The following is an 18,547-nucleotide window of genomic DNA, read 5'->3' as shown; positions in this document are numbered from 1 at the left end:
AAGAACATCAAGTTTGTATGTTTGGAAAAATACAAATTACTTTAAAAATTTGCTATATTAAGCCGTCAACTCTCTAAGGTATCCGATAAAAATTCCAGTAAATCATCAGCTGCTAGCTTCGTGAATAATGATGCATCAAAACTCACAAGCCTGGACCCACTGTTAATCTATACATTGTTATTTGTTTATCAAGTCAGAATTGTTCTGTATATTAGCATCCAAAATGGTATCAACCAATGGATGAAGAATATCAACAAGTTAACAACTAACCATCCATAAGCACAAGTGGGCAATTCTCCAGGTGATCAAATTTCAAGCCAACACATTCCTGACAAGAGGAACATCCTGGCTGATCAGTCAAGATGTCATGGTCAGGTGATGAAAACAGTGGTCTCTACACTCCAAAGTAGCAGAGAAGTTCTTTGATTTTTGGGTGCTCCCATGATTTACCTGTTTGCAACAAGGCTGAACAGAAAACTCCCCATCTTTTGCTCCCCAGTTCCAGACCAGTGGACAGCCATGGAAGACATTTTTCAAAACTTGTGGGACGATCTGGATTTTTACGTCTTTACCATAGTTTCCTCTGCTGGGGTGTTCATCACTCTGGGCCTTCAGATGACCCCTGTAGCCCCTTGTTGGCCTCATACGAAGAGGTATGCAAACCTTCTGACCCTCCTCCTAATTAAAACTTTTGAGAGCTTCCCCTGTGGCCATGGCCTACCTTCCCGTGTCAACCACATGTTCGCAGGTATCATTTAGAGATGCAGTCCCTTCAACTGTACAGGCAGACTTATCCAGCATCTCTTGTGAGAGAGAGGCTTTTCTCGCAGGGCAGTGAGAGAAATGTCTGGGTACCTCTGCTGCTCCTCTGCCATTGTGTACCAGGGAAAGTGGGCCATCATTTGTGATTGGTGTTGTAGAATGGGTTTCCCTCTGCCCTTCAGTGAGTAGAGGACTCTCTCATCTCTTGTGGCCAAGATAAGGGCCTTTTGGTCTCTGTGGTTAAAGGTTACCATGCAGCCTGTTCTTAGTTTTCCAGCTGAAAAGTTTGGACCAATCTACCTGTGTAGAATTATCCTTGCTAATAAGAAATTTTGACCAATCCTTTCCCTTGTGGGATATTTGTAGGATGATTCCTTGGTCCTCTTGAGCCTGACAGTTGTCCCCTACAAGCCATTGTGTCAGTCCTCGGATAGAGAACTTACTGAGAAAATTGTTTTCCTCTTGGCCCTGGCATTGATCAAGAGATTTGGGGAATTATATGGCTTGTCTTATCTCGTTTGGTGCACAGAATGGTGGGCTTGCTCTCCTTTGGACCAAAATTTGTAGCCAAAACTCAAAATCTCATGGTTCCAGACAAGAGACTATAGTTTTTCAGTGCTACCTGAAAAGAGTACACTCCTTAAGGCTGAAGTTTAGGAGACTTTCCTTAGTACTGGTCATCTCAAGAAGGTGTCTCGGAAAACCATCTTCTGGTTTGTGAGGTCATTACACGGGCATATGACTCTCCTTCGGAGGAGTTGGATCACCCCTTCTGTCTAAGAGCTCACAAGGTCAGGGTTCTTGTCAGGTGTGGCACTTTTTGGAAGAACTTTTTTGTTCAAAGGGTAATGAGGGCGTAAGTCTGGCATAGTCAGATTACCTTCACTTCATTCTTCCTGAGGGATGTTGCTCACAAGTTCCTTAATACCTTCTCTCTGGGATTTGCATTGGCTGCTTAACAAATGGTGAGATTACTTGGTTCCAGACCAGACACCCTATGTCTCATTTGAGTACATAGGCTTGTTAGTTCCTTTCTTTTCCCCATCTGAGAGAATTTGAACTGAAGTTTCTCATGAAGTTTTTCCTGAATCCATCAGTTATTATTAGCCTGGAAAAGCTGCCAACCAATAGGACTTTCCCTTGTGAATGGATTCTGATTTATCAAAATTTGTTGCTAAAAAGTTTCTGCTGTACAGAAACTCCTGTAGGCTCCAAACCCTGCAGCCTTTATTTCTCCACTGGGTAGGTGGTCTTTCATCCTTAGGTTGCAAGCAACAGGCAGACTGGTTCTCTTGGTGGGTACTTGTCTGTTAAAAGCCACTACTTCCCACCTAAGCAATAAGTCTCCAAATATGAAAGGTGTTGTTTGTACCTCTGTCGGGACAAATCGCAAATTTTTAAAGAAATATGTTTCACCCACCTCAACCACCCTGCTTCATATGCTTAAAGGACAGTGGATGGCATGTGTGTGAGGATAGCATTAGATAACCCCTGCTCTTCCCCGTCTCTCCCAGGATACCCTCATTGTTAGTCAGTTTATTGCTAGTCTAGCACAAGCGCTGAAGGATACTCCATATATGAAAGGCTGGGGTTTGTATGCATAGAAAAATACAAATTACTTAAAAGATTGTATTAGTGTGTATATAAAATATTTTAAAACATATTGGCAGATTTCAACCACTAGTTACTATCCTTGTGTCTCTGAGGCCCCACCGGACAAGAACCACAAACAGTAACTAGTGGTTGACATATGCAACTTGGCCTCCAAGCCTGGAGGATGAGCAGGAGAACTGTCCAGCACAAAGAGGGCCTCTGAAAGAAATTGTTTTTCCTCAAGGGCCAACCACTTCATTCACCCACTCATTAAAAATTTCCCGGCTAACCAAGCTTAACTATAAGCCCTCCATATCACATTTGAGTTGTTCTTTAAAAAGTAATTTTTCTGAAAAACTTTTGGGTTCAGTGAGTGGTAGACAAATATAGGCCTCAGTTTTAAATCACCGCTTGCATTCCCTCAGAGGAAAAGAATTTGACATTTTCTGGCAGTGGCTGCTCCTCTTGAGTGATATAGGTCTTGTGTGGCATTTTTTTCCCAAGCAAGCTTGTCCTGTCACAAATGAACACATGTTGAGAACAAAACCTCCAGCCTCTACATAGTCCTCAAACTCTGTTAGTGTAATTCTTGGCAGCATCTTTGTTAGAACTGACAACCTTCTTGTGCTCCACCACACCTTGTATGCACTTTTCTTAAATTTTTCAAACCCCCATGACTAGCTCTGGGCACTTAAGTACTAACTGCATCAGCACCCATTCTAGGGGTGTTTTCCAAGAGATCAGCTTGCAGTTGTTTTGTTTTTTTTATAAATGATTGCCACAGAAATGGTAACTTTTTCATTTGTTCATATTTGCAAGAATTTCTCAACCTCTTCAAATGTCTGTGGCTCTTTGTAACATCTTTCTTTTCGGTAGAAACATAGCTCCTTTGATGGCCTCTTTGCATTGTAATGTTGTATAGATAGTGGACTGGACATATGAAACTCCTTAACCAGATCAGTGAAGCAGATACCACTTTCAGATCTTGCTATGAGTGTTGTTATCCATTTTTCTTTTTCCCCTGTGGGAAAAGTGCTGACAGTGCACCTCACATGGTCTGCTGCAAGCAATTCTAAAGGGTGTTTGTAGTGCCCCTAGCTGCACTCACTTTTTAGCCTTTACCTCCATTTCTGCTTTCTTTCTTCATTCTTGCTGTCTAACCTTGTAACTATCACTCTAATGCATTTGTGGGGTTTTCTCCAGTTCCACCATAAGATTCTTGTACCTCATATCCTTTCTTATTTGAATCTCTTTATCTTGCTGTCTAACCACTCAAACTCCTTTTCACTGTCTTTATTGCTAAATGGGCACAAGATCCCCAGTGCTTGGCTTGACAGCTGAATTTTCATAAATCAGTTTACGGTACAGGTATTCACCTACTTACGATGGGGTTAGGTTTCAAAAAACCCATCGTTTGTTGAAAAAATCATAACTCGAATATGGCCTAGCCTACACTAGGGTAATCAGTACCATCTATATATATATGGTAGCCTAGCCTACACTACACAGTATACTTTATACATATCTTCTTCTTCGTTTTAACGTACTTTTTCCCATTTTTATATGGGGTAAGCACGATGCCTTCTTTTCGAAGGACATTGATTTGGCGTTGGGGTAGGCTGTAGCCTCGATCGGCTGCCCTGTCTGACATCGCTTAGACCCTGGTAAAAATATGTACGTGTATCGTACCAATCCCCAGCTCCCTTTCTCCCAGCAGTGAGGAGAACTGGGCGGTTAGGTCGACAGTTCAAGACGTTTGAGGTGTCTGTTATGTTTTTAGATGTTGGAGTGGCTTTGTTTATGTGTGTATTAGTCTGTAACACCCATTTGCTTTCAGCAAACTTGTCCATTGATTACATGCGTAATCCCGGGGTGTCTACACGGATAGCAAAGTGCCCGCCTTCTCTGACCAGTCGGCTGCAGATTTGAACCCGCGCCACGGACCTCTATGAAGTCCTAGGCTGCTGCTCTACCGACTGAGCCATCGAGGCTCCAGTATACTTTATACATATATGGTATAGTAATTATTAGTGTCAGCTAATTTTGCAGGTTCAATGCAGATTGACATGATAAGTCAGTATAAAGAAAAATTGAATAACAAACAAGGCCTAGCCTGCACTTTCGTATATCATATACGGTAGCCTAGCCTACATTATACTATATTCTATTTTCACATAATACCGTATTATAAAAACATCAAAATAATGAATGTGCATCTTTTCCATGGATCTTTTAAAAAGTTATGCTTTGTTTGGGAATCGATCACGCGGTCTTTATTTCGCTGCATTTAACTCGGTTCAGAGGGCATTTCTTGCTTCTAGTTAGCATAAATGAATCCCTAGATACTTTATTTATAAGGGACATATATATTTTTTGTTATACGAAGTGTTTTTAAGTCGAAATATAACTTAAATATGTCTCGTGAAATTAATTTAGCTATTTTTTCGTTAATAGATGACATTGGTGGCTGGCCGTTTGGGGGCATGTTTGTTTTGTGTAAAAAAAAAAATCAAGATTCCGTTCGCTATTTTCTCTTGATTTCATCATCATACTACGAGCTTTTCCTATTTATCTTTTATCGGCATGAAAACAGCAGTAATATGTGTTCTTTCATGCCCAGTAGTTTTGATTAAAATACTTTCCAATTTTATTTGCGGTTGAGTTTCATCCATATTGCCAATGCACGATAATTTATAGTCATTAGCAGCTTGAACATTCTTTTCTCAGCGTCAACTACAACTTGCAGCTTAAATTTACTGTAGCAGTGTATTTCCTTGCCGATCTTTTCTCCAAAGCGGATAAGGGTAGTGTAAAAATATATCAGTACTTAACGTCATTTTTAACATAACTATGGTAATTGTTTAACCGTACGATGGTTGAAATACAAGCAAAACAGTTGTTATCCGATTCGGTTATTAGCAAAACAAAAGTTTCTCGTTCAGTTGTTTATGGCTGTACGCATTTTCGCAAGAGTATAAGGTTACTAACAATACTTTTATCATTCTCTTACTTTTTTTAACTAGAAGATGGAATAAAGAGATGGAGAAAAAGAAGTTGGTCTATTGTAAGTTGGTCTCTCTTGCTGCCTGATTGTACGGCAACTGTAGTGTATGCTGTTGCCTGTGCCCGCTCCAAATTTAAAAATATTTTCTAAATATTGTCGTACCGGTATTAATTGCTAACTCCATTGTAAACTCGAATTATCGTAAGACGAATTATCATCACTCGTGCACTACCTCTATTTACAAACGCACAAAAATTGCTAACAAACACTGACCTATTTTAAATTCCGACACAACGAGAGCAAGTGAGGTCAGCTCATTGAATTATTGTACCTATTCCAGTCTCTCGGGCCAACGTATTGTACACCGTACGCTGCCTGATGGTACGGTGTTGCGTGCGCAAGTCGGCCGCAAAATTTAAAAATACAAATTTTCAAAATATTGTCGTATCGATGTTGATTGCTAACCCCATCGTAAAAACAAATTATCGTAACTCGAGCACTACCTGTATATTTCTTTTTGGTTTGCTGTCATCACTAACTTGTTTAGGCCTCATGATGACTTATTTGCGCTAGAAATACAAAAAAAAATTACAAAAAAGAGAAAGTTTAGTCGAATTCTGCACTGTGTGACATTATGGGTAAATTGACCACTTTCCTTTTGCTTCAACTGGGAAATGCATACGTGACATGTTTCCTCTCATACATGTTCTAGTACTGAGCAACCAAGCAATTTCTTACTCAGAGTATTTGCCTACTGATTGTTCAAGTTGAGAGTTGTTTGGGTTCCAAGGTTACCAAGGTATCACTGTATTTGGGTACTATGTAGTATTTTGTTGCAGATAAGTGCTAAGTAAAAAAATCCATGAATTTTGACCCATTGAGAAATGCAAGGGGTCAATGATATCACATTGAATTTCTTCCCCCAAAACACAACCTAATTGCTGTGTACATCAACAGAATTAGATTATATTTGTATTAAAGCAGCATTTCAGTAGGCAACAGCCATGATACCAGATTCAACATGCTAACCTGCATAGTCCTAAGGTAATGAATCTCAGGAATGATGTGGAAATGTTAATTGTGCTCTTCTTTTTCTCTTTTTCTTTTCTGAATCTGTAACACACTTTAACCTTAGTTTTTAGATGTATGTCTCAAGTACTTAGTCATAGAAAATTGTAAATTTAAAAAATAAGGACAGGAAGCTACAGTATTTGTTAGAAAAAAAACTTTATTTCATGAAATTTTGTTTCATGAAATTTATATACAAAAACATGATGTGAATGGAGGGGCAGTGCAAGAGAAAGATATCCAAAGGCCATTGCTCCTCCTGGGGAAAACTTCATTGAATTCAGGGGGAAAAATAGGGGTCTTAAATTGCCACAGCAAAGAAGGCAAACATTCTGCAGATATTAATGATCAGCTAGGTACTACTCAAGTAATATGGACTGAGAGGGTAAGGAACAATGCCAGCTACACTTTCAAGGCAGAAACAAGACTGTTGGAATAGCTGATAGATAGGAATTTTATGTACAGTAATCAACAAACTTTACTTGCAGTGGAAGTTGGGCAAGGAGTGGCAAATTGTTACAATGCTAGTGTGTCACTATACCAAACTTTTTCTTGCACATCATTTCATGAAAGGTGTTGAACATTATCAGTATACTATGGGCATGCTGTTTATTTTGAATAAGGGAAATTGTAAATACTGTACACTATGTATAACTGAATTACAAATATATGGAACGTGATGAATATATAAATAAAGATAAAATCCATGAAGGAAAGAGAAACAATGGAGTGCTGCATGACTTTTCGACTTATAGTCCCTTACTTAGCAGACTGAAGAAATATAAAAATAAGTTTACAAAGAAAGCTCATATAAATGACAGATGGGGATTACAAAGGAAAAAATATGTACCTGGAATCCAACACTGTAAATATATCAGTATCCTGCATTGAACCTTTCTGAATTCCCAGGTAACAGATCTGTTTTAGAATCATTTCTCAGTTTTACATATTTTCTCTAAAATTTTGGTAAAACAGTCGATTGCAAGAGAATCAGGTTTAAATGAAACCAAAAATATTATTATTTAATAAATCTCAGCAGCCTCTAAGGTGCCCTCTATCCCTGGAGGGGTGATAGTAAAAGTTTATCTGTTATGGGATGTTTAACTGTTAAAAGAATTTGAAGTACTTGGAAAATATTTACTACTAATTACATCTTGTTTTATTGAGCAGCTTCTTATGGATGGACCTTTGCTTTTATGACATAATTATCTTTTAGCAGTTCAGGTGCAGTTTTGATGCGCTTAATGAATACCCAACCATCACCTCATTATCTTTTTTGTCTCGTGGTCCATCACTGTGAGCTTTTTTTTTTTATTGCAGGTTTAAAATAATCTGTAATTCATATCTTTTCCAGGCACAAGACAGGTAAACGTGAATTGAACATCTTGAAGACATTGAATGATGCAGATCCTGATGACAAATACCATTGCCTCCGTTTATATCGGCATTTTTTCCACAAGAATCATTTATGCATGGTGTTTGAACCTTTGTCTATGTCATTAAGAGAAGTAAGTCTCCTCTTGTTCTTTCCTTTCAATTTGTGTGTAGTGTTTTTGTAATAATGGTAATTTTTGCATGTTATTGATACAATGTTGCAAGATGCAGATCCTGATGACAAATACCATAGCCTCAGTTTATATTAGCATTTTTTCACAAGAATCCTTTAAATATGGTGTTTGAACCTTTGTCTGTGTCATTAAGAGAAGTAAGTCTCATCTTGTTCTTTCCTTTCATTTTATGTGTAGTCTTTTTGTGATTTATAATGATAATTTGTGCACTGCACTGTATTGGTAGAGTAGTCCTTGTGTGCATGAGTTTCACATTGATTTCACCATTTGTGATATTCACCTCAGGAAAATGTATATCAAGACTTTTGACTGACAGTCACTGCACTCAAAATCTTTTAAGGGGTGCGGCGACTGCTGAATTTCGAGGAATTATCGATTTTTAGTTTTTTACAGTTTTGGACAGGCATATTTGTAAATAAACATGTCCTGAAATGTTATTGGTAATAAAAATTTTTTAGGTAGGTTTTTTTACATATTTGTTCACCACATTTACCGGCATTTGACTGGCATTGAGCGAAAAATTATCACAAAATTTCTGTATGACTTTCTAGATGGAAGTGAGAAATATACTTCACTTTCCTACTAAAATACACATTATCTACGATAAAAACTAGCTCTTTCTCTCACAAAATACAATACCAGAGTAAATATGTATCTTTACCTCGATATCGCCCTGTGAGCAACATTGAGCCATAAATTGTCATACAATGTCTGTATGACTTGCAATTCTGGATAGTAGAAAGTGAGGAATTTACTTCAGTATCCTACTAAAACTACCCATTTTCTATGATGAGCTGGTTCATTCTCTAAAAAAAAAAAATCAAATCAAAGCAAATATATATCTACGTATGATGATATTTTGAACTCGTCATAGTCATATCACAATGTACCATTCCAACTAGTGTACTGTACATATAATATTTTATATTTCTTAACATATTTGTACTGCATATTTTCGGAAATGTGAAATTATATAAGTACGTAATAGTTCCAAACAGAGCGTCCCGGTTTTACCAATAAACCATCTTGATTTGTGTGTGGTTCTGGTTCAGGCAATATCCTAGTGCTTTGTGACACATTTTGTTTTTGGATTTTCTTACCGTGAAGTGCATTCACGCAGTTCCAATGCCATAAGCAAGAGAAGTACCACCCGTAATGAGGGAGAAATTTGAATGATTGCATCTCGTAACTTTGTTACAAGAGGGGAACAGAAGCAAATGGGAATTGTCTGGCCTGAGATAGCAACAATGCCAGAACGCCCATATCTAGGTAAGGGATTTGTTTTCCTATATTAATGATATCCAAATTAGTGATTAGTGTTATTGTAATTAGTGATTACTATTTTTCATAATATAATAATTATATAAGACCACAAAGCTTGATTTTACTGCGATGCATTGTCGTCTGACTTGTGACTTGTGTAACCAAGCGTTTGTTTACTTTATCCTTGCAGTTTTTTGTTTATTTTCCTCTCCAGTATATGAACGGAAAACATGTACAGTGGTAGCGTATATAGGTTATGAAGAAAATTTTTATTGATAGCATATATTTTTATAGGTTATGAAGAAAACTTTAGGGCGAGTGTAAAACAACAGGAACATATCTCTCCTAGAATACTATTTCCTGGCCTAACCTCATTAGGGCATTTACTTTTATTTGTGAAAAAAATTTCACACTGATAACATAAAATACTTGTTGATGCTAATAAGACTAATAGTTCAACTTATAACAGTTGTAGGCCTATGGGTCTACAAAGTTCATTACATATGAAGGAAATAAAACAAATTTATAGTGGGATGAAGGAGATGAAAATATTAAAATATAAGAACAACGATGACCTCTGGAAGCATTATAGCAACATCCTTCACTAAGTAAAAGCATGACAACAGTAAGTACACACAGAAAAGCCCTGCTTTATGGAAACTGCAGGTACCTCTTGACCTACCACTATATTGTTCAGTTGTTTCACGCGCCATAACTGAGTAGACAACAGCGCCAGATGTCGCTATTATAAGCTGGTTGTCCAAAAACTTTTGAAGTATGTTGTGCTCTATTTTGGATTTTTTATGGCATCCTCGCAAGGTTCTTCTTCAATTACTTGAGTACCAGTGTTTGGTGTTTTTTAGGCGATTGAGGCTTCTTATTTTCCTTTAGTTTAATAATAATTAAAGGGATTTATAACGCCCGTCTCGATCTCCTCTCACGCTGCCTCTTGACCTCTCTTGGTCTTGGGTCGGGCATGTTTGTTTTGTGTTTTTTATTTGTATCCTTTATTTGGGGATATTTTACCATTCATGATCCCTAAACTGTAGTGGGTTTGATTAATTTTATGTTTGTTCTGTACCCATTTAATACGAGAAGTGCTGTTTAGCTGCTTAGGCTACGAGCTACCCCCTCGGGCCCATCGCTTTTTATCATGGCTTCATTACGAGAGTGATTTTTATTACGGGAGTGATGTTTAGCGTTTAGGTTACGAGCACCACTCGCCCCATTCGCTTTATCATGGCCATTACGAGAGTGATGTTTAGCGCTTAGGCTACGACACCGGGCCCATTCGCTTTTTTATCGCGGGCTTCATTACGCAGAACTGTTGTTGAGCCGCTTAGGCTACGAAGCTTCCCCGAGCCCATTCGCCATTATCATGGCCTCATTATGCTTTATTTTTGGTCACTCACTTCTCTTAGCCTTTGGGGATCTTATTTTCATTGGGTACTGTTACTTAAGCTGTACTTTGTTTTTATAATTTTGTTTATTTTGTGAATTTGTGTTCCCTTCCTGGTCAAGGTTGTCTTGCTGTTTATAGGCTACGTGTTCCTCGGGCCTATTCGCTTCTTATTTTGGCTTTATTTTGCCTTGTTTTAGACTCACTTCTCTAAGTGTATGGGAACATGATTTTCATTGGTACATTTAATTTTTTGACCTTGTGCTTGGATGCTTTTGAATTTTGTTAATTTTGGGATACTCTATTTAACTGGAGGTCGGTCATGTCCCTTCACGCCTCATGTTGTGTTGGGCCTGCCTATCCTCCTACATGTACCTTATAGACAATTTTTGAACTTTTATTATGATTTGAGTTATTGGTTAGTCTTTATTCTCTCCTAGGCTTCCTTCCTTTACATCACTTCAGTTAGGTTAGCCTAGGGGTTGGCTGTAACACTCTTTCCTTCGGGAAAAATCATATGAGGACGATCTTCGTTTGTACGCCGTATGAGCTTCAGTTTCATGTCGGGTGATCCTGTTTGTACATGTGTGCTTTATGTCTGGTGCTTCCTTTGTTTGGTTTTGCTGGATATTGCCTACGCCCACTTCCTCTCTCCCTGTTTCTGCCACTTAGGCCATGTTCCTAATGTTAAGCTGAAGAAGTAGGGTTTACTCATGTAGCTCATCCTAGTCTAATCCTTCTTGGGTTGCTTACTAATGGTGACCGGGAGTGCCTCCACTCCTGTTCACACTTCTTTACCGACTATATATATGTTATTTTGTGGTTTCCGAGAGCCTCTTCTCTCCCTTTATCCTTTGTGCTCTCTCATCTCTTGGTTTGTTTTCAAAGTTTGTTAACTTTCCAAGGCTTGAGAGCAATTATCCTTATTTTATGTTGTAGCCTACATCCCCTCCCTCTGCATTGATTGATTGTCCCTCGGGTGTGTCTGGAGTTGGCACCCACGGGACCTGAGGTGACCGGGAGTGCTCTCCCACTCCTGTTCACACTCCTTTATCTTCATTGCCTCCTGGCCGTGAGAGGTTTTTGCCCTTCCTTTTTTCTCTCGCCTTGTCGCAACACAGCTTACATAGCTGCAGGGGATCTATGAGAATCTCTGGCGCTCGGGAGTGCTGTCCCACCCTGGTCGCTTCTTTGGGTTACTCAACCTCCTGGCCTATCCTTCCTCCTCTTCCTTTTACGCCGACTTCTTTCTCTTGTGGTGCTTCCTACATGTTCGCACCTCACTGTTGGGATTCATAATGAGGCTTCAGTTAGCTGCTTTTTCCCACCTAACTGTCTTCTGCTTTATTTACTGCCTCTCCTTTTGCTACTACCTGTTCGGTGTTTTGTTATCTTGTTGGGCGCTCTCCTTGCTTACTGCTACGGCGTGTTTTAGTGTTTAGCGGTCGCATGCTATCTCCCCCACCGCTATCACTTCGCTCAGGAGAACCTCCTCCGGGTTTTCCTCTCTGGTTCGGAGTGCGCCCACTTCCGAACAGTTCATAACTCCTTTCCCACATGATCGCTTTCGAATGTTCCGTTGACTCTGTTTTTAAGTGTCTATGAGTTTTGTCCTGTTAGCCCGGTTTTCTCCGGTTTTCTCCGGGCTTTCTGGTCTGACTAGGCCAATGGCTGCTACGTACCTGCCCGGCATCCGCTCCATGCCCTTTCACGCCGCTGGTTTTGTCAAGTGCAGGACGTTCGCCATCCTGCAACAAACCAGCGGTCACGAGTCTATAGCTCCCCATTCCGTGCGCAGCCCGTTTTGGATTTATAGTTTGGCACGGAAGGTTATGAAGCACGCTATGCTCTCCTTTGAGCAGACTTTGATGAACCCGTAGGTTTTATATATACCTGTTTGGTTTCATCTAAGCCAAACTCCATCTCATGTGACTTATTCTTGACTTAAAGGTTGTAGCACGTTATGCTCTTCTCCGAGCAGGCTACTTGATGAATCCGTGAGGTTTTATTTACACCAGTCGGCTTTATCTCCGCCAAACGCCACCTCCTTGGCTTATTAGCTGCTTGGTACCCGGCAGATTGCGCACGCTATGCTCTCCCGAGCAGGCTACCTGATGAACTGTGAGGTTTCATATATACCTGTCGGTTTTACTCCTCCACAAGCTCCGCCATGTGGCTTATTAATAGTCGCTCTTTCGCGATAAACGGTAGGTTTCATGGCTACACGCCTATCGATTTCACTCCGCCAAACTCCGCTCTCGCGTGGATTTTCAGTATTTTGGTAGTTTCATATAAACTCTATCGGTTTCCTCGCCTGTGGCTTATTAATAGTTAATCTTTCGGTGTTTGGGCTCTCTCCGGCGAGATTCTCGGTGGATCGGTAGGTTTCATACGCCTATCGATTTCTCCGCCAAACTCCGCTGCTTTCCGGCGATTCTCGTAAATTGTTGGTAGGAGCCACAGACACCTATCGGTTTTTCCTTCGCCAAACTCCGCCTTATGTAACTTATTAATAGTTGTTCCTCCGGTGCCCGGGGTCCTAATTTTTCCCCTTCCTGGAGGCCGTCGCAAGTCTCGTGAATTTTCAAGCCAACTAATTGCTGGAGAGCTGAAGATGTTGCGGCCTTCTGTCTCGCTTCTCTCGACCTGTGAACATCGTCCCGGAGCGATAAGTAGGTGCGAATACCTGAGGCAAACCCTTTCCGCTAGGCTCGGAATTAGTGAAGCAAACTTTTCCTTTTAGGATTCTAACTTCTCATCCCTTCACGTTCCCTGGTCTACCGTCCCTAGCGTGAAGTCAACAGAAGAAGAAGAAAAAACCTTAAACCAAGAAGACCCGCCCGCCCTCAGACATCTCGATCTCTAACTGCGCCATTTCCACGAAGTTTGGCTCATTTTCTGAAAGGGACACGGGGCTCCGCCAAAGCAAAGGCTACTCCCTCTTCCTTGTTGAAAACTCACGGTCTCCTTATATGAGCTCTATTTGGAGGGTCATTGTCAACCTATTAAACTAACTATCTACCTCATGGTCCCGTGCCCTCCTTTCCCAGGAGCTTAAATCCCAAGAGATTAATCTCAAGACTCATTGTCACGACCACCTGTTAAGTCCCGTTCGCTCGAATTCTATCGCTCCGACACCTCCACTCTTCTCCCCTCCAGTCTGGGAATCTGGTGCCTTCTTTATGCTTCCCAGCATGAAGGCACCCTCCTGTCGGGGTGTGGGCACACGGAGGTTGGTGAAGGGCATTTCTTCCCTTCCCGGTCTGGTATCCTCTTATCCGGTTTTACCAGACTGTGAACGAGCATGGCATCTGTCTGGCAGGATCCATAAGTGAGCCCTCAGCTAGGGCTGGACATCATCTCCTGAGAAACTTAACGAGTGGCAGGCGAGAATTCCAAGTTCACGCCAGCTGTGGGGTCTTTACCGTGCTCTCTTTGAGAGCCCTGTTTACCCCCTTGTGCCCGAATGTAGCCCTCTCTATCAACAGGCTTGTTTTGAAAATGTATCGCTGAGGCATTTCCGGGAGACAGATATCACAGATACATTCACAGTGAATCTTCTAACCCCGGACTACGCTTCTAATTTCTTCAGCGTACAGCTCCCTAAGCTTCCGGAGTCAATTTTCGGAAGCTGAAACAGGGTGTAAGTCAGGCTTGCCCGTTCCGCCTTGAGCTGAAAATCTTATGAACAGTTTCCCACCTGAGAATTAATCTTTCCCAGGTGGGTGCTTGTTACGCCCGTCTGGGGCTACTAATGTTACCCAGAGCCTCCGTTCTCATGGGTGTCTACCCTACGAGCAGAAACGGTCTGATCTTGCCGGGACCTGTCCCAAGTCCGGCAAGAAGTTCATGTAGTTCAAGAGCTCCCCTGCTCAGGCGGTGGTGCAGGCTCTTCTGTGTCTTGCCCCTGACAGCCGGGTCAGCTTCACTCCCAGCCTCCACCTCGATGCTGGTTCAGCCAACACATCAGCTCCCTTTGTAACACCCCGTGTCTCTCTGCTCTCCCCATCGTGCCTCCGCTGAGTTTTCGTGGTTTCATAATGTAAAAACCTAAGGAAAGAATTTTCACTAGACATTTGGCCAGAGGCTCTGACCTCGTTATCATAGAGCAGGGAAGCATCCTACCTCGCCGAGAAATTGGGAAGGCATTCGCTTCACGTGGAGGCAATCAAGCCTCCTCCTGCAGTTCTCATATGGGTGGAGGCTGTACCATTTTCGGGCCACTGAACTTCGTAGTTCCTGGGCCCAGAGTATAGTTAATAGCCCGGTGATGACTGTTGTTCCTCCAATCAGGTTCAATCAGCCTCGCCAGAGTTCTGGGGTCTTTTGTGAATGGCCTGTCAGGCTTTTTCAGTCTGCCAAGGAAGTTCCCTTCCACTGGAAAATTTTTCTCCGGCGTATCCTGCTTGTTTTCTCATTCATGCGGCAAGTCTCGGTTGTTACAGTCTGTGGGTTCGGATCTACTGCGCCGTGGAGCCAGAACCAATTTAGACCTTTCCGACGCTCTTCTACATCTGCTGCAGAAAGGTCCTATCCTTCTTGGGATTCAGACTCGGGAGCAGGTGTACCCTTCAGGTTCATGCCTCCTCAATGCGGCTCCAGAGTCTTTGCCAGTTTGAACACACCGTAGTTCAACAGCTCCGGTATTAGGAGGGCTGGTGCTAGCTGCATATCTAGTTGCCTGGCTCATTTGGCACCCAGCCGAATTGCCTGAGGGCGCCGTCATTATAATCGGTTTCTCAGAGTCTTTAGGCTTAAGTAACTAGGAAGGAATCCTCTCGATTCAGGAGGGTAGCCTTCCGTAGTTATGAATCCAGTGGAAGTGGAAAGAGATAGCAAGGACGTCCTATCATTTCATCATCTCAAGCATACTTCTGCGCCCAAGAAAAGGTCCTGGGTTTTCTCCAGTTTGCTTCAGTGACGGTTCTCCTTCTGAAGTCAAAGCTGGAGTTTATGACCGGGGTATGGTGGAGTCAGGGACGTGTCTCCCTGATTCCTCCTGCTTGAATAGTGGCCTCCGGCCTTGCACAACTATCAAGTGCTTACCGGCCGTCCCTTCCAGCTTCCTCCGGCCTCAGTATTCCACAGCAACGCCACCTCTCTGGGCGGTGAGGTGGATATTTTTTGGCCCAATAATGAAGTACATGGTACTTAGTCATCACGCCCGCAGTTCCATCAACGCTTTGGAGGCGGTGACAGTCTTCCTGTCCTTGGGAAACTTCTTCCCCCAAGAGGTTTCTTTAGGCCGGTTCTGAACAAAACAGCAATAGTGCGCCATGCGGAATGGCGGTTTTGGACTCGACTGTTTCTGCTCAGGTTATGTCTATTCTTCTCCATAACCACCAAGAGATTTGAGGTGCCTCTGTCTACCACCCTCTTCTCAGAAACCAAAAAGGTCACTGCTTTTCCCTATCCAGGCCCCTGGTGTCGGAGTAGTCCGTGAGACGGAGCGCCATTCAGGTAGTCTTGCGGACCTTTTCCTGGCCTGGAAGTAGTCTGTTTGGCAACCCAATTCAGCCACAAACCATCAAGCTGTCCCGCCTGGTATAAACTCAGCCCGCGCCAGCCCCTCAAACTCTGATGTCCTGGCTTTGTGGTCTTTGTGAATCTTACAGTTTAGGAGGAAACCGATATTGGTCCTAAGTATTACTGTTTTCCTGAAATCAGTTAAGGGATCCTACTCTACTGCAGGCTCGCAGCATAACTAGCACCCTTCACATAGTTTTCGGTTACAGGTACCGTGATGCGGCCGCATTGGCCTCGAGAAAGTGTTTTGTTGGAACTAGACTCACAGGCCTCAACTTTCATCCCATGTCTGTGTTCATTAAGAACAGTACTCCACCACATTCGGTTTCTGGTCTTTGAGTAATGTATGGGAGTTAGCTTCGCAACCAACAATCATCTTGTTCTTACCTTTCTGTTAAGGAAGTCCTGCAAAATTTTTAATCAGTTTAGCTTCTAGTGTTAGTTTTCTGTACTGTCTGCCCTGTCTGGCGGAAATCCAATCAGTTTGGTTTCCCCTCATCAGGGTAGTGTTAGAATTCCTCACTCCTAACTTTTCATCTACAATTGAAGGTCCTCATTTTCGTGGTCACCTTGGAAAGTACTCCCTTTACAAGGCCCGCTTTGTGTCCAGTTTTCTCCTTGCAGGTTTTTTACACTGCACTTTGTCAGGTCCTCTCCTCTTTAAAAAAAGGGGGCATTGTCATTGGGTCTGCATAGTGGAAGCATTTTCATCACAAGCCTATTCAGGTGCTATTCTAAGCTCATGATCTTAGACGGTGTCCACTTACATTATTTTCATTACATGAACTTAGAGGACCTTACTAATGTTCAGGGTAGAATTCTCCTAGTTTTCAACGTTTCTATTTAAGTCTTTAATAGCATAAGAATGATGTTTATTTCTCTGTTATTATTAATCGGGTGACATCGGGACTCTCGATCCAGAAAAGGATTTTGACAACGGAAAACTATTTCTGGAGGGCCCGTAGTCACCCAGTGACCCACCCTGTTTTACCCTTCCTCCCTTGATAAACTTCATTCAGTGAGGTGGGTGCTAACATGGAATGCCATGTTGCCTTGCATACAGTCCGCAAGCAGTGCATGGCCTGTATCGCACCCCTCTCAAGTAATTTGACATTGGGAATCTCTATAGGATAAGGTTCGTGGTTTTTGTAGTCACCTTTCCATACACACCCATCTAGAGCTCGCTCTGGGGTAGTAACTCCAGCATTTCAAAGATTTTCTCTGGTATCTAGCAAACGGAATTACCCAGAAATAAGTGCTGAATGGACTATTTCACCGTGACACGGGCCCTCTCTCAGAAATAGATTTTTCCTTTGTCAAAATCCTTTTATAACTTATGTGGAGAATATATTGTGTTATGAAAAATCTTTGCACTGATAAATATATATATATATATATATATATATTATATATATATATATATATATATATGTATATATATATATATATATATATATATATATATATATATATACTCTATATATATATATATATATATATATATATATATATATATATATATATATATATATATATATATATATATATATACACACACAGTGAACCCCCACATTAGCTAAAATCTGCAAATACTTAAAACCCCTCTAAAAACACTTAGAACTGCCCATTTTGATGATAGTTTAAACACAAGAAAAACCCTGTAAAAATGCTTATACCTGATTATTTTAATAGTTTTATCACAAAAAATGCATTTATTCATGAAAATTATATGAAAATACAGTAATAACTAGTGAATATTTCTCAGTGAAAAATACTGTGAATGGGCGAATTTTCCACGAATAATGGGTAGATATGTTCCACAGAGAAACCCACAAATGTGAGTCTGCGAATCGTGAGAACACAAATATGGGGGGTTTACTAAGATGGATGAAAACCACACATCACTAGGCTGTCTTTTTTTTATTTTATAGCCGTTTCGTAATTATTTACAGAACTACTTCTTCAGGGCTGTGCATAAGAAAAGATAAAAATTAAAATTGCAGTCTTAGAATACATTTAAAATATTACAGAGTAAGAATAAAATGAATAAAAATACAAACACAACCAACCTAGAGGTGAGACAGTAAGGAAGTAAATGGAAAGAAGCCACCACAGAAAGAAATTAAGCTAAATACAGTTGACTAGTAGATATATGAGTATTTAAGGATGGTACAAGTTGTTTTATAAATAACGACTGTAGGATTGTTAAATCTCAGGGTTGGCAGTATGACCGATGACACTAAAATCTTTGTTCTCACTGTAGGTTTTACATTGTTTTGAATGATTCCTGATATTGGAGAGCTCTGGGTTTGAGATTCTGCTACCTGTGCGGAAACTAACTCCCCGATGTGAATCAATACGCAC

The 18,547-nt window shown here is 41.1% G+C and overlaps 1 protein-coding gene across 1 annotated transcript in view; it reads left to right on the top strand.

Annotated features, from left to right (window-relative positions):
- The window catches only part of Prp4k (Pre-mRNA processing factor 4 kinase), a 268,851-nt gene that overhangs the window by 217,981 nt on the left and 32,323 nt on the right, over window positions 1-18,547 (top strand). The window contains 1 exon segment of the mRNA XM_067104540.1: window positions 7,782-7,935. Within this exon segment, the coding sequence (XP_066960641.1) occupies window positions 7,782-7,935 (154 nt within the window).

Source organism: Macrobrachium rosenbergii, chromosome 5, assembly GCF_040412425.1.
Source record: "Macrobrachium rosenbergii isolate ZJJX-2024 chromosome 5, ASM4041242v1, whole genome shotgun sequence".
Taxonomy (NCBI): Eukaryota; Metazoa; Arthropoda; class Malacostraca; order Decapoda; family Palaemonidae; genus Macrobrachium; species Macrobrachium rosenbergii.
The sequence above is the reverse complement of the archived record's forward strand: the minus strand, read 5'-3'. Positions and strand labels throughout refer to the sequence as shown.